The sequence below is a fragment of the Sphaeroforma arctica genome (assembly GCF_001186125.1).
Source record: "Sphaeroforma arctica JP610 unplaced genomic scaffold supercont1.110, whole genome shotgun sequence".
NCBI classification, from domain to species: Eukaryota; class Ichthyosporea; order Ichthyophonida; genus Sphaeroforma; species Sphaeroforma arctica.
This window is the reverse complement of record NW_014040448.1, coordinates 6,003-22,554: the sequence shown is the minus strand read 5'-3', so window position 1 is coordinate 22,554 and position 16,552 is coordinate 6,003. Positions and strand designations below refer to the sequence as shown.

At 42.0% G+C, this 16,552-nt stretch overlaps 5 protein-coding genes across 5 annotated transcripts in view; 1 reads left to right on the top strand and 4 right to left on the bottom strand.

Annotated features, from left to right (window-relative positions):
* SARC_02447 (hypothetical protein) overlaps nt 1-3,978 on the top strand; it is a 4,362-nt gene extending 384 nt beyond the window's left edge. Inside the window, exons 2-8 of the mRNA XM_014303782.1 lie at nt 474-572; nt 1,052-1,163; nt 1,338-1,492; nt 1,686-1,782; nt 2,040-2,156; nt 2,530-2,694; nt 3,136-3,978. Of these exons, the coding sequence (XP_014159257.1) occupies nt 474-572; nt 1,052-1,163; nt 1,338-1,492; nt 1,686-1,782; nt 2,040-2,156; nt 2,530-2,694; nt 3,136-3,882 (1,492 nt within the window). The 3' untranslated portion in view covers nt 3,883-3,978. The remainder of the gene's footprint in view (nt 1-473; nt 573-1,051; nt 1,164-1,337; nt 1,493-1,685; nt 1,783-2,039; nt 2,157-2,529; nt 2,695-3,135) is intronic.
* Nucleotides 3,979-4,174: 196 nt separating this feature from the next.
* SARC_02446 (hypothetical protein) lies at nt 4,175-5,873 on the bottom strand. The gene has a single exon (XM_014303781.1). The coding sequence runs from the start codon at nt 5,771-5,773 to the stop codon at nt 4,511-4,513; it is 1,263 nt and encodes a 420-aa protein (XP_014159256.1). The 5' UTR covers nt 5,774-5,873; the 3' UTR covers nt 4,175-4,510.
* Nucleotides 5,874-6,527: 654 nt separating this feature from the next.
* On the bottom strand, nt 6,528-6,942 carry SARC_02445 (hypothetical protein; the record flags this gene model as incomplete). Its single annotated transcript, XM_014303780.1, has 2 exons — nt 6,528-6,682; nt 6,804-6,942. The coding sequence occupies 2 exons, from the start codon at nt 6,940-6,942 to the stop codon at nt 6,528-6,530; spliced, it is 294 nt and encodes a 97-aa protein (XP_014159255.1).
* A 13-nt stretch (nt 6,943-6,955) lies between these two features.
* SARC_02444 (hypothetical protein) lies at nt 6,956-8,335 on the bottom strand (the record flags this gene model as incomplete). Its single annotated transcript, XM_014303779.1, has 2 exons — nt 8,092-8,335; nt 6,956-7,909 (listed from the first exon to the last, which is right to left on the bottom strand). The coding sequence occupies exons 1-2, from the start codon at nt 8,329-8,331 to the stop codon at nt 6,956-6,958; spliced, it is 1,194 nt and encodes a 397-aa protein (XP_014159254.1). The 5' UTR covers nt 8,332-8,335.
* A 4,063-nt stretch (nt 8,336-12,398) lies between these two features.
* On the bottom strand, nt 12,399-15,160 carry SARC_02443 (hypothetical protein; the record flags this gene model as incomplete). The annotated part of the gene is made up of 4 exons (XM_014303778.1): nt 12,399-12,479; nt 12,562-12,758; nt 13,008-13,266; nt 13,622-15,160. 4 exons carry the CDS (start codon nt 15,158-15,160, stop codon nt 12,399-12,401), a joined length of 2,076 nt encoding a protein of 691 aa, XP_014159253.1.
* Nucleotides 15,161-16,552: the final 1,392 nt, after the last annotated feature.

Sequence of the window (16,552 nt, the reverse complement as noted above, 5' to 3'; positions counted from 1 at the left end):
ATATGTGTGTGTGTGTATGCATGTATGTATGTATATATTTGAATATATGTATATTTGTATATTGATATGTTTGTGATCGTGTACGTACGTATGAGAAAGAAATGGAGTATAATTTCATCCATCTTGTATTGTTTATAATTCAATAATAGTATAGTTCTCAGTACGTCGATATCACTATTTGAAAGGCTATTCAAACATCTATATAGTATGTACAGACGTATATTCAGAAATTGGATTCTTTGTGTCTGGTTGCTTGTAACTTTCAAAGCCTCTCGTAGGTGAAGATTTCAAAAGCATTACATTTTTTAAGCCCCATCTGCAGATGGATTTTTGTTCACAGACCGTATTGAACTTGCCTTTGCCCACGTCTCCTTTGGATAGTTAATAAGGTATCAACATACATTCTTTTGTACAGTTTAGCTTACATCTTGTATATTAGCGCTATCTGACAATGTCTCTTACTTGTGTTACAGATACTACAATTATTGCTTATTCCATGATGTTCAATCAAATTTCATCTTACAAACTGGGGATCCATCGGGCACTGGCAAAGGGGGACAATCCCTATTCGGGTAAGTGCTGGTCAAATGTAGTGACAATAGGAATGTACATTGAATTACTCTCGTATTCCTGATTGAGTTTGCTTACATTTAATACACTAATAGATAATTTATATGTACCTGCTAATCTGTGCAATTCTCTGCTGTATGATCTATATCGGGAGTATGCCTAAATCTATCGTTCATAGTATAATAGCATAGTGCCAGTGACACGAGCAGTCATTTAATGAACCGCTCGTTTCTCTGTCACCTTCATACGTATTTTTATTCCAGTTCGTGTATCATTGTGAGACTCCCAAGAAGTGTGCATTTGTACTCTTACTTTCTGTGTGCGCGTTGCGAATATGTGTGTGGGGCTCTGTGTGTATGTGCCCATATGATGATGTATATTGTGATCGTTTCCAGCTAATACGTATTCTTGACAAGACTTTATGTGCTGCTACGAAGATCTTATCGCAACATCGTGTTTGACGTTTTTATATTTATGCCAGGCTAATGGGCGGTCAAGAATATTTCGAGGATGAAATCAAATCAAATCTTAGATTTACACGATCAGGTTTGTTGGCGATGGCGAACACAGGCAAGGATACCAATGCCTCACAGGTATTGATTTATTCTCACGGACTTGAGTTATCTAGCCATAAATTTGGTATACTATTGAGAGTATATCGATTTTCCAGTTTTGGTTTATATTTGTCGCTTCGCAGAGCCTGGTGCGTTTCGGTACAAAGGACCAAGTTCTGATGTTATAAATCCGGTCGTTCTGTGCAAATTCAGTTCTTCTTCACTGCCGGCGATCGCCTGGACTCGATTGATGGAAAATACACCATATTCGGCGAAGTCGTAGACGATGATGATGAAAGCATGAAAACGCTTTGGGCCATTAACGAAGCTTATGTGGACAGCGAGGGAAGACCTTATCAAGATATCCGGTGTGTATGTTCATTCTACTTTGACCTGCGCAGAGCTAGATCTTGAAAGTCAATTGAGTGTGGATCTATTTTACCGCCGAAAGTGATTTGAAAGAATGTATTGGGAAGCGCACAATGATGCAACACCAATTCGATTTCAAGCGCAAAAGTTGTTTCGCATTCACTGTCCTCTCGTCTCGCGTACATTTCTTAGAATCCGACACACAATTGTTCTAGACGATCCGTTCGATGATCCCCGCGAACTGAGAGTACCATCTCGGTCACCATCTCCTACACCCGAGCAGATGCAGGTATGTTCATCAATGAATTGCAAATATTCACGTTCGCTGCGTTATAAGTGGCCTTTGCTAATTTTGTCTCTCAGCCCTTTCATTGGTTGGTGCTGATATATCCAGCCAAATAGAGCCCGCTTTCAAAATTGTTGGTAGAGAACGTCGCATCATTCTACTACAAGAACGAACATTCGGAATATGTACTATTCGAAATTTCTAGTATACCAAACCGAACGTGATATCTATTCTTGTTAACGTTCCCTAATTCGACGTAGTCCGGACGTATAGGAGAGAATGCAGTGATAGATGAAACTGAGGGCATGACTGATGAGCAAATTGAAGCAATGAAACGAGAGAGGGAAGCAAAAGCTGGCGCCCAGATCCTGGCGATGGTATGATATTCTACTTTTACTATGATGTATGTGTATGTAGTGGATCACTTGTATGTCTGATATCTATACATACGATATTTTCTGTATCGTCGCACCCTATATACTCGGCAGCCATTTCCAGAAAACATGACTGATTGTGTTCTATAGCGTGTGTGTATACTGGTTAATTGGCACCGACGATACTCAATCAATGCTGCTGATCATATATTCGATCTTCGAGGGACAATAGGGTTTAGGGGAAATCATTTTCGAGCGGTCTACCCAAGCCATTGTTGACCTACCTAATTGATACATAACATTTCGAAGCCGCGAAGGTGCGGCTTGATATGGAATAGATTTCCTTGCTCAAACATGTGCTTGTTGTGCTCGTCAGATTGGTGATATGCCTGATGAAGACGTGAAACCGCCTGACAACGTACTTTTCGTTTGTAAACTCAACCCTGTCACCACTGACGAGGATCTTGAGTTGATCTTCAGTCGCTTCGGCACGATTGTCAGCAACGAAATAATCCGAGACAGGAAGACCGGAGATTCTTTGGTAAGTGGTAAGTGTTCTGCAAATCTGTCGGTATACTCGCAAGGAATTAGTATGCATTGTAGTATACTCCGATTTTTCTCATCGCTTAAGGATTACCCTAACTTTCTATCTCGGAAATATGCATGATGGTGTATCGGAACTGTTTCCAAAATATAATAGCCAGTAAACAGATGGGCCTAGGATGTGACTGTTTTGTAGTAAATTCTCAATGTGGGTTTCAACTGCACTACGCACCGCGAGTCGATTGCATATAAACTATCGGTGAGTTGTTAACGTGTATGGGATCAGATCCTGACTCTCTACTCCCGCATAGTATTGTTGATGCAGCGAAGCTGTGATTGGTGTGTTTTGTGTTGTTTCGTGTTCTTTTACCGGAGCATGTCTAATTCCTGTCCATCTGCTATTTCCAATGCATTATGGCCAAATTGCTCGCGCTTTCAGGGATATGCCTTCGTAGAGTTCGAAGAGAGGGAACAGTGTGAAGCAGCATACTTGAAAATGGAGAACGTACTCATCGATGACCGCCGCATTCATGTGGATTTCAGTCAGAGTGTTTCTAAATTATGGCGTCAAACGGCTACTAAGTCCATGCCCGCCGGTGCAGGCGGTGGCGTCAAGTACACCATCAAAAGCGATCAGAGACAGGATGGAAAACAATACGGTTATGTCTTTAACGATGACGATCTGCAAAGAACTGCGTATAACGAAAGTAGCCAGCGAGCTATCGAAAATCCAGAAATATCCGAGGCTAAGAAGGATAGGAATTCCAAGAGGACAGAAGAGAGCGCTGGAACTGCTCGGCACTCGGTGAAAGGAAGGGACCGCAGCAGGGATAGGGGCTCTGAGAATAAACGCAAAGATAACCGGAGAAGCAGAAGCAGGAGTACAAGCCGGGGTAGGGGTATGGCAAACAGAGAGAGCCGCGGAGGACATGATCGGAAGGGGAGGTCCGCAATTGTTGTGCGTGCGAGAAGTAGTGATATGGGTACGCATCGAGATAAGGACAGAGACAGAGCACGGGGAAGAGATCGCCGAGATAGCAAAGATCGCGGCAGACATAGGGACACCAGGGGACGCGAGACAGAGTCAGAAAGAAACAACAGAAGTGACAGGAAACGAAATGGACAGCTAGAGACGAGGGGGAAAGGGGGTAGACGTACTAAGCGGGATACAGATAGGCCAAGATAGAAACAGATTAACTATCAAAGAATCCAGGATATATTTTCGAGATGTGCTTCCTTTCGAACTGGCTCATCCTTGGATTTAATAAAGGCTGCTATACAGTTAGTTTTTGTCGTGGTTGCGGGTGCCTTCAATGTTGCTTGAGAACTCATCTGGAATCACGGTGCAGGTATTAACATTCTTCTATTGAGGTTACGCCTTCTGAATACATAGGTGCGTACCAGATCATTTCCCGCTGCATACTCCATTTGAGAGCATGTTTGTCTCGGTATCGTTGAGCAAAAGCAATTTATTGGTATGCCACAGCAACTTTTTAAAAACAATTGTATATACAAAAGCTAAAGCTGCAAGCTCTTCGTGAAGTGCACCCGCATGTGTAGGTCCACCTTAAGTGCGGAGCACGGCACAGCAGAACTACTTTTTTTTAGAATTTAAAGCCCCAGAACTACTCGAACGACAAGTAAGCATCTTGGACCTTGCTTATAAATTCGTGAAGTACTTCATGGCTTACCAACACTTGAGTCGCCTTCAGGCGCAGGGTGCAGGGTGCCTATTTTTTTCTTCCTTCTGCCTTTATAAAAGGCTGTCAGGACGGGGTTGGTATAATATAGTGACGAGACTACAATACAAAGCTCTACCTGCTGTCAGAGACGACAAGCGATCTACACCTAGCTGGCGAAACATCGTTCTCGTCCTCTGTGCGTCTGCAAGACGTTCCCACCTCACAGCCAGAATTGTGATTACTGAAATCAACCATAACTGCATCTGTCTCGTCCGATGCGCTGCAAGTCTCTCCTTCGTGTATTGTTTCCTGGCACCCATAATTCTGGATGATGACCTCGCACTGTTCACCCTGGTAAAGGTAGCCATAAAACTGCCCCTCTGTATTACACGTATACCTAAGTTTGAATAATGCCCGTAGAGCCATGCCTTCGCCCTCGTTAGCACCACAGCCGATAAAATTATATTGGGTCTCGCCGTCAACAAATAATCGACATGAATTCTTCTCACTATCTTGACTTTTAAATCTATAGGCAATTCCCATACAATCTTCTCTACCATTACACTGTTCTGAGCAAGCACTGACGTATGCACTGGCAGTTGCGTAGGCATTCGAACCGTGCAGGTCACTTACAGGGAAAGAATTGTCGTAATCGTACGTCGTTAAAGTGAGTACGCTAGGGTGCGGCAACGTATAGCCCGAGACTTGCCCAGTTCCTGCGGTGTTTGTTACTCTATTCGGACTATTAATTTGTAAAATAATATTGTCGGAGTCTGCATTTTTAACACAGTGACTGGAGACGATATCCTCTGTGATTCCGCACGTTAAATCAGGTCCACAGCCTCCATTGTGGTACGTGAAATCGGTATATAGTGCGCAAATGTCGCCTTCCACCAGTCGTGGTCGACAAGTTAAAGAGTCAATCACTTCGTGATTATCGAGATACAAAGACAGGCCAAAGTATTGGTCGTTTGGTCCGCAAAATCTCGCGGGATCTTCGATAAAGACCTGTAAAGCCTCCTTTTCTGTTTCATCCCATAATTCCAATTCCCGCAGTACTTCGACGCTACCCACCATCATACAATTGTTTAACTGTGAGTTCTCATACGAATAAGAAAAGGCAACACCCAGACAACCTCCAAATTGTTGACATGCCTTCCCGCACGCGGCAGCGTACCCATCAATTCTGTCATAACTATCACTGCTTTGCAAGAAGCCAACATTGGCGAATTGTGTGTCCGCAGTTGTATAGGTCCAGGCCGACAAGCGCTGATATCCGCTCACATTTAGGTACTCAGCAGTAGTAGTACGATTTGTTTCCTCCCTCCTACTTTGTTTTGCACTGACATTGGTAACTACGAGTGTCAATATAATTAGCGCTTGAAATCCCTGCATTATATTTTTACGTAGTGATGGAATAGCGCCATAGCACAGCGAAGCTAATAATTTAAATAATAAATACACAACTTAGTTAACTACGTATTCAGCTCCTGGACTAATTGTGCAACCCTGAAATGATATTTAGTGGGCAGGAAGCAGTTGTTGTGGTGAGGTCAGTGGTGCCTTGAATTTTTTTTTAAATGTGTACGCTATGTATTTTTTAGAATATATGTAACACAGCTACGTACTGATATTAAAGTGTATACACACTTATTTTTTAAACACAGTGAACAGTATTGTTTGTTTTAAAAAATGATATTCCTACATATCTATTTGACAAAATCATCTCTAGAGAGAGAGCTATGACACGGATAAATATATGAATTGTTAAAAAAACGAGAGCAGAATATTTATAGAAATTTATAATATACGACATAGATAAGCTGACTCATAGTTCATAATAGTTTGCACCGTTTGATTCGTTCCAAAGGGATGATCATAAATTAAACAGATATGGTACACTGTGCTTCTCCTCCAGACAGGGTTGAGTGCCATCAGTACACTTGGCTTCAGTCGCTCGAAAGGGATGGATCCTGATACAATAATGGCTTCTTGCAGACCCAGTACCTTGTTAAGCGTCTACATGAACAACTGTACTTCCAATAATATGGGGTTGCAAGCTTGCTTGTTCTCGTACAGGTTCGGACAGTATACAGAATAAAAGAGTTTATAAGGTTTTATATTTGTTGATAATTGCACTGCACCGCTACTAGCTGGTGGGAGAATAATCTCTACTTACGGTCTGCTCTTTGGAGGAATCCACAGAATGCAGCGATTCCCTAGCCTGTCGATCTTTGATGATGTTCCGGTAACTGGCCCGTTGTTGGATCAAAGGAGCCATTATGATGACCGCAACAAGAACAACTGCATGAATTGACAGATGAAATATGTGAGACCAGATTGCACTGCAAAGAACAAACAGATTCCTAAATTTCAAAAGTAGAGTAGAAATGGGTTTAAATTGAGATTTAAGCGAGCTAAATACCTGCGAAGATGCCACCGCCAACAATGAACGGCCAGCTGTCATCGACAATATCTGCTTCCCGTCTCTGCAATTCGGTTAAGGCCGCATTTTCTCGAATGTCGCCGCCACTTGCGACTCTAAATATAGTGAGTACATTCATCCCTGCTGCAGCTTTAGTCCACACCACAACCACCGCTGGACAATGTCCGGAATGGATCGTCTCGGTTCCCCCAGGCTGCTGATTGCGTGACATCTTCGATACCTTCTGATTCAGTCAAGTTTCCGTCGCTACTATAAAGTCCTAATTTAAAAAAGACATCATCTTCCACCCATCCTACTAAGAATTTAACAGTATTTGTTGCTGGTTCAATAAATCTGGCAATGCCCGCATCCGACTCTTGTATATCGGTAGTGTTGGTCAACCATACAACCGGACCATCAATATTTCTTGTGTTATCGATACTGACAAACTCGATGTCCTGATTGCCCGTCACGTAACCAGTTTGGCCAAAAGGAGCTTCTGCTTGGTGTGAGTTAAATACCATCCTCCAATATTGTCCATCCGGCGCTACACCTCCCAATTCTGCTCCTACATTCCCGCTGCACTCGCCAGCAACGTCTATCACCCTGTTTTCCTTGTTGATATATATTCCGCCTATAGCTTTGGAGCTAAAATTGCTTCCCTGTGTACCAGGGTAGCAATCCGTGACACATACCGGCAAAAATGCTTCGCTGACGGTCAGGCTCGGGTTATAATTTAGCAGAATGGACATTGAGCGAGAACACCCGAAGTTCAAATCTCCGCTTTCGGTGTTTGCTATCTGTGACCCATTGGTTGAATGTAAGTATATGTAGGCATCACTATCAACACCCTCGAATGTTTGAACATGGAAGCTGGCTGCATACTTTCCGTCGCCGTACGTCATCCTGGAGTCCCCAACAATGAATGTATTAGGCATGGAATTCGGTATATTTATCAATGAATTCCACACAACGCCACCAGTGGAGCTGACGAGCCTAGTGTATATTGCGCCGTCGACTCTAATTGAATTGATCTGCTCACTGTAATTCTCGTCCCAAAGCAATACAGGGTAACTGCCATCGTCATGAGCTACGAGACCGCGGACCTGCGTGTTTATAAACATCGTGCATGGTCGTCAGTAAGTGCACAAACATGGCTGAAAAATCGATGACACGGCGCAAGTTTACAAACAGCATTCAATCAGCATCGACTTATGTCCATCAACTTATGTGAGAAAGTAAGACGAAATCTTCGGATGATATCGCCAGACGAAGAATCTATAGAAACGTATGCAACATTGTTACTGCCTGACCATCCGACCAGAACGTTGTCCCCGGCAATCGGCTCGGTGTACACTCGAGCTGCATTAAACCTATCCGAGCCGAAGATTCTGTAGCTATCCCCACCCGACTTCATCGCCGCTGGGAGGTTGATTGTATTCATCGATATGGCATTGTTAATCGAAAATGCCGATGCATTGTGGCGTACACATACCACAATATACATCAAAATTGTACATGCATACATATTGAAAACATGCGAAGTGCACAATTCTCAGCACTTGTCTTCTCATTTATACGCCGCTGCAAGAATCGTCTGGATCTAGTTGCATGTGTACCTGGCTACCCTGCATACTTCTTGAAATAAAAAAATAGTTTATTTCCACGGCTGAAACGATCGGTCGTTGTACGCCCGGCCCCCTCCCCCCATTGTATTCCGGTTCCATGCACTTCCCTTTAGTTTTAAATTGTTAGTGTACTTAGTATATGTTTAAATTTCGCGCCATCACACAGTTATTTATTCGTATTAGTGTATTATTTTAAAGCCGTATTATAAATGTATGATTCATGAACTCCAGGTATCCTAATAACCCTGTTCCCATCTCTCTTAACGCGTAAAATCAGTGTTTCTATTCAGTGTTTCTATAAAAGATATTGTGGGGTTTGTCATCAACTTTTCATATCACCAGTCCCGGGCCAAATAGTGACGAGTCGTCACAATTACGAAAATTTGCACTGAAAAATCTCAAATTGATAATAAAAACATTTTGATTCAACTCTGGTACAAAATCTCTGGCACCGTCTCTATAGTGACAAGTCGTCACCTTCTTGAGCAAGTGGTTCTTGATTCTCATTGGTTAATAGTGTCACATTTCAGCTTTTTTTCCTTCTGATTTTAGGAATTTCTGTCCAAAAAGTAATAAAATTACACCTGATTACTATTTTAAAGCCAAACTAAAACGGCCATTTTTTTTCAACCTTTTATTTGTGTAATTTTCAGAAGGCTATGTTTTGTTTCTTTTCTTTTTTTAACTTTCTATAAAACAGCTATATGCATTTACTTATCTATTCCATATCATTGTACTGCTTCAAGCTGCCGATGTACCCTGGCTCGTGGAATAGCTCAAAGCATGTCGTGCGTTTACCCACCATGGCTCACATGCATAGAACTTGACAATGCGTGTACGTCTGTGCAGTGTGACTTCTGCGCCCCCATACAATATATCTTCTATAAGCATCTCGAGATACTATTCCTTTCATCCTGGAAGCTACTGCATTCAGTAGCAGTACTTGTGGGCGACTATAAGGCCATAGAGGTATTTACGATTGTATCTCCCATACCTGGATAGTCGTCGACATGGAAGCGCTCAAGATATTTATGTGAGCTGTCTGCGCTAGTCCTTATCAGCGGAAACCCCTTTAACATCGTGCTATGGACGATAATTAGGCCACCAATCCCTATATTTGACAAGAGGTTAACTTACGCACGTTAGAAATAGTGACGACTCGTCCCCATTTAAAAAAGAATATTTCCAGATTTTTTAAAGGTGATGACTCGTCACCGTTGGTGGGTTTGGTATTTGTTTTTTTGGTTGTTTATTTTGTTAAAACAAAACAAACCCCAAAAAAAAGAATAACTATTTTACTCCCTGAAGAAGAGAGCATTGATATTTTATTTGTTAAAATAAATATTGCATCCGATTTCATCAACTTTTTTTTCCACGGATGAGTGTTGACAGCAATATTGGAAGTATTTACATATTGTTAACCGTTCTTTTCGGTCAAGTGTCTCTAACTCTCTACCTCTCCTATTTTACTCTGTTCGTGTTTGCAGAAACGAGCTTTTCTGAACCCCTTTCCATTTGACTAGATTCATTTCTTCCACTCAGCATATACGTCTAGACAATAGATTCTACTTTGAAGTTTGACAGCACTGCCACTTTTGGTGTTGGACATGGTTATGCTGTCGTACTCGATATATATATTTTGTCTTCTATAGAAAGGCATTTCTCCAACTGTTGGACAGAGCTCGATGTCCTAATGGTTGATTACTATCTATGGCACGCATGATACGGCTCCTTGACGCTATCGAGACTGCTGAATCTGACTACATCAATACGTAACTACTCCCCGTTTCGCAAATAATTGTCCTATTAGAGCAGTTTTGACATATGGACGGTGTGTTTGAGCAAGGTATCTCTAATGAATGCAGCCCATGCTAACTTTGAGAATAAATCCATATATCCAGATTCTACTGCCCCATATCTGGCTTGTGCTGTCTTCAGTCCACCCAACAGTACTGATCTGCTACTTCTTTTCTCATTGCAATTGAGTTTTGGCATCTATTATATTGTGATTATCTAACTCGAGAAGTGCCGTTTATCAGCCCTTTTAGTGGGTATCAGATCCCGACATACACTCGATTCTGAACCCGAACATTTTGCCGACCATTTGTAGCGTTAGACTATGTTTTGGTTGCAAATTCACCTGCTTTCAGAAACAGTAGTGCACTCGCTGAAAGTTCATGTTTCAAATCACGACAAACGTAGGGGGTCAACAATAATGATGGTGAGCGGTACTCTGATCATTCTACGCTGCAGATATATGCATACTTCCCAAGGCATGAAAACATACAAAGCAATGGTCCAAACCATCAAATACACTGTTTCCCTCAAACGCATGCCTACAATGATTCCCTTCGGATCCACATCACCTCCCTTCGACTGTATACTCAGCATGTCACCGGTTCGTCGCGATATACGTGCGTTCTGTTGCAAAGATATACATACTTTTCAAGGCATAGAAACATCCAAAGCCATGGTCCAAACCATCAAATACACTGTTTCCCTCGAACGCATGCCGACAATGATTCCTTTCGGATCCACATCGCCTCCCTTCAGCTGTATATTCAGCATATCACCCGTCCGTCCCGATATTCGTGCGTGCTGTCGCGGGACCGAGCATTGATATGTCAAACTCCTGAAATCAGCTTGGCGCTTTCTGGACGATGAAGAAATATTTCAAGATTAGCCTCGCCGAATTTCGTATCACTGCTAAGCTGCTACACTCTAAAGCACATTAAAAGCAAGCGTGTTGTAAGCTATTTGCACACGAATACATTTACCTTTTGGTTTTAGTTTGACCGCTCTCTTTGTTTTTGTTCTTCTCTTTCGCTAGCAATAGGATGTCATTGAACAAGAACAAACGTCCCGTCCGCCTTTCACCATTAAGTGTCATGGAAACTGGCGAGTCCAGCAACCATCTACGACAGCCTAAGTCGGACAACTGGATGTTCGGATTTAACTTTTTCATTTTCCGATACAGGCTTTGTAGCGCAGGCTGACTTTCTCGTACATTATAGCAGGCATTGATGTACTTTAGCAGCTGTAAAGAAAAAACAATTTGGATTTGCAACTACTTACAATTAAATTATTCAGTAGTGAGTCGGTATGCAAGAGCTATGTTCGAGAGCGCTCACAATGAATGAAACAAAATCGAAGCTGACCGTAAGCAGAAGGCAATCCAGCATATCTTCGCCCTTTAATATGTGCGCCGTGCACCTATTCAGAACTCTTTGCCGATTTCAAGTCCAATGAGATATTAATACAAACTTAGACTATGTATATATAGAATCGCAAATTAGGGCGGCAATTAAAACTTTTGAAATTCGGTGATCATGTACTACACTAACTTATTACATGTAGAAAAGAATAGCTCAAAATATCTGACCACGATACACGCAAATTGTATCATAAACTGTATATCAGCAGCACTGCACTAATTTAATAACGCAGGAGATAGCTGGGCATATATGTTTGCGTTTCTAAGCATCTAGTATGAACATGCAGGTTTCTGATTGCAAGTGTTCGCGTGGGACGATGGAATACGATTGAATGTGCAATAGTTGGAGAACTCCGATCGAAATTGACGGCAGATAATGCAAGGTATACATACATACATTTTTATAAATGTATAGGTAGCTTGGCCGGAATAACACTATACTTTGCCTAAATTGGAAGCTAGTGTGGAAATGTACTACGCATAAAATCATGCTTGCACGTACACAAACAAAAATGCAGAGGAAAATATCTTATAAAATATACCAGGTGATATGTTGTACGGATCAAGAATTATGTGTAGTACGATAAATTACTGTTACCCGATTATTGTATATCACTTTTGTGCTGTATATAAACAACATACCCTTTCAATATGAACAAGGGACAGGTGTAGAGCGGCGTGCTCTTCGGAGTGCCTGGGAGTGACTGATAACAGTGCCTAAACGTCCAATAAAAGATAAATATGGGTTTTTTTTTAGATGATCAAGCGACGTGTTGGATCTTTCACATTAAACGTTGGCGTCGCGCTGGTGCACGAGACTCTATGGTTCGTTAGCTTTGTGAGAAAAATCAAGGTACCGCCTGCAATCCTTGCATGTACACGAAGTGTCAAAACAAGTATAATTATGTCACGATACCTGTAGTAAGAGCACATATCTGGGCAGACGCTGGATTGGGGTGAGCAAAAATGATGCGAGGCCTAAATTTTGTTCCATTTCTTTGTCCGTATCCGCCAGTATGGCTGCGAAATCCTCGCTATCTCTGACGTGCTGTTGAAGGGCCACTATCGATCGTTGCAGATCCGCTATGTAGTAGACGTATGACTTCAAGAACTCTGCCTCATCGTTGAAGGGACGAAGCAAAGATATGATGAGTAAAAGCAAGATAGAATCTACTGTAGCGGGGTATAGTAAAGATGCAGCGGTGAGTGAGCTGAACCACACCGTGCTGCATTCGAGAAGCGAAAAATTGCTCAGCACATCGGGTAACACAAAAGAACAAACTTCGATTCGAACTGGTAATGCTTCTACATGTGTACACTACATGTTAAAACATTTGTGGCAAATTACGAAACCATACTTACCAGAAGCGTCCGAACGAAACACATCACCGATCAAGCTGACTGGCTGTCCATCATCGACAGTAGCACATGTTTCAAAGGCTCGCAAAAGCCTGGTGTGGCCAGCGATTAGATGATCTATACATTCGGGTATTATAATATCCATTAACTCCTCGGCTAAAACATTGGTCGCACGAATGGCCACGTTGTACTCCTTGATAATCAGCAGCTGCTTTAAATACTTCGTTTCAGTCGAAATTACTTCGTCCAACACCATTCGGCGCTGTAGTGAGAAAAATTCCGAAATTAGCTGATAATATGCATGTAGGGGTCAACCACCTACTTGGTGGATGTAGGCTGTAGCCTATTGCCGATATTGGACTCATGAGTTTTCAGGCTACACCTACATTTCTAACAGTCGAATTGAAATGAAGTGCTAAGCCTTGCGTGAACCACAGACCGCCAGACTGGTCTATATAGAATAACAGCAACTCAATCAATATACTTGAACGAATTCTATAAAAGCAAGCTGGCATAGAATAAGAGTTCACTATTATCTTCAGTGCTCTTGCATCGTGGCGTAGTATACAACAAGTACAGCTTGTATGAATGTCCATTCTGAAGCTCTAATAACACACCTCGGTTTCAACTATGTCGTCAAATTCGTTGATTGGAAGAAGTTCGTCAGCAGTGGTCTCCCTCTGTGCTGTGGGCATGGAACACACCATACACGGAATTCTTTTTTTACGAATACCGCCCACATTACCCTTCCCCTCTGAGTTTATGGTCCTCGATGTTGGTTGCAGCTCATGCGTGTTCTTCTCAACTATCGAACAACATTTTCGAGCTGGAATACATTTTCGAGGGAAAGGTTCTATTACTAGTTCGGACGCCGACTCTTCAGGCTGCATTGTGTAGCTCTTTGTCGTATTTTCATTCAAGGCCACGCTTGCTGCCAAAATTTGTGTCTTCGCCGCTGGGTCACCGGACGTATGGGGAGAAGTGTTCACTTGCGTTTCACAGGAAGGGACACTGCCAGATCGCGGACTTCGAGATTTGCTGTACTGTATATTATCTGTAGCATTAGTGATTACTTTGGACGAATGATGAAAAATTACTTCAACGTCTTTCAAATCCCCTTCACTCCGCGAAATTTGTCGTCTCCCGAGGTGTCGATGCCTTTGTGGCGGAACGACATCGTGAGGCAGACCAAAAGCTAACTTGTCAGAACCAACGACGGTGACTTGACGAGTACAATTTGCATTATCAGGCGGTTCTGAAGGACACTTATTGATGCTTGATAATTGTGAGTACGGCTGTAATGGGCAGTTCGATGCTAGTAATCGATTTGAGCAATCCATTGAGGAAATTGTAGGCCTCGAATCCGAGATAGTCAACCTGTCTGCAAGATTTCTAGTATACTCAAGACCTAAACAACTCATTGAATTCTCCAACAAATCGACTTGTTTATCCTGAATTATCGTTGATCCTATCGACGTTTCCCTAACTGCCGACTGTAACCTCCCCTGCAAGTAAGCCGTCGTTTGTTTTGGTACTATAAAAGCGTTGCTGTCGTACTGTTGTGATTGTTTGTATTTAAACGCTGCTGCAGGCTGTGGAAAAGACATAGAGCTGAATGTTATATTAGCCAGCAAGCTGTAGGAATCGTCGCCATTGTGTACATCTGTAGGGTTTCCGAAGAGTAATCTATTGATGTGAGAATCTCGTGGGCACTGGTCTGATTGCTTTTGATGCATACTCGTTTTTTTCCTCGCTTTAACACTGCGCTTGGTATACATTACAGGCTGCACAAAGTTCGCTCGTCTTTCATTGTCAATTGCGGTAGCTACATTACTAATATAGTGATCAGTGTATGACTTCGACCCCTGATCGGTGGATATGGATTTGGCCTGCAAGTCTGCACTATTGCCTACTGTAAACTTCTCAACACCTTGGCTTGTAGTGCACTCGTGCACGTTGATAGTTGAGCTTGCTGTCGGACAGCTGATCGGTGGCGCACATTTTTTGTCGTCTTTTTCTTTCTGAGTGTTGGATACCTTCTCGCATTGTAAATTTGTCACCCCGGAGACTGCAAGTTGGACTTGTGCTGGATTTCTTAGTGTATTAACTTCCGGTAGTGTCTCTACAGTTTTGTGATGTCTTCGACGTCGAAACATGTTTAAGCCAGCACAGTTTTCTGTATAAAATATGACATGAACGCTGACCATATAGCATACACGAATTTCAATCACATAGATGAACCACAAAACATACAAAACATACATTATATTCATATTTTATTAACGTTCATCAAATAATCCGCGTATGTATACATTGTATAGATCTTCGTTGCTATGAATACACTAAGGCTATCCTGCCCCTCTAAGGCTATCCTGCCCCTCTAGGGTTTTGGGTTCCGGTTTTGAAATCGAGGTGGTGAATCACAGACTCACAATCACAGAATTGGTGCACAGTGCACACAATATAACCGGGATCTTAGTAGAATATGTAAATACCCTACTTCGCCAGTTGTACTTCGATGGTAAGTACCACACACACATAGGGGAATACCAAATGTGAGCGGTATACCCATGAAATCCAAAATGAATTAAATTACTTTAAATCGTTAAAAGCGGGATTTAGTTAGCTTTGTGGCCGCCTATGCTGGCATTTGTTACTTTGTATGGCCCTTCGGGCTATACTCATGTTTGCAAAATGAAGCCCTACGGGCTTCTTTTTGCTGTGGTCATCCCGTGCCATGACACACAGTCACACACTGATACAAAGGTAAACGAGAGAGATCTGCAAATTTATTCCAGCCGGTTCTTTCGAATAACTACGGAATTTTCAGTCACTTCGTCCTTATACGAAATCTTATTCCAGAAAATACATGAAAATGTACTTTAGACTTAGCATAACTACTTGCTTATTCAGACCATATATATAAAAGGTTATACCGAAACAAGGAGATAGCGATGGGCGTAGAGCTCGTATATCCCGCGATTCCAGAAGAGGAAAGGATGTAGATTCATGCACAGTGTCGATTCATAATAGTACAACCGATACTGCGTATTTCAAATACCCCCATCAATCAACCTCTCGAGTCGTTCGCCGACATCCTCGTCCAACTGGCGGTCCTACATGAAAAGACCTAACTTTATACATTGTAGGCTGTGGCATTGCAGAAAAATGGACAGGTGAGTAGTCTCGTTCTTTTTCGTATTGCCTTGCATTTACAGACGTCACTCCTGTGTATCTCCAAGCATCTTAATTATCTGTGCGTGCGCTCACGCACACTATGTTAAGTGCATGTTTGTGGAAAATTGCACGTGAAAGGATAGGAGTTCTTACGCGTTCAAGCATGTTGAAGTATTTAGACATTTATATGTGTATGATTGCATGAATTTCTTTATATATATATATATATGTGTGTGTGTCACTCACTCACTCACTCACTCACTCACTCACTCAGTGTGTGTGTGTGTGTGTGTAGTGTTACTATATATATATATATATATATATATATATATATATATATATATATATATATATATAGTTATAGTAGTGTA

Coding starts and splice junctions, on each gene's coding strand:
- SARC_02446 (XM_014303781.1), bottom strand. CDS start 5,773: ATGCAGGGATTTCAAGCGCTAATTATATTGACACTCGTAGTTACCAAT.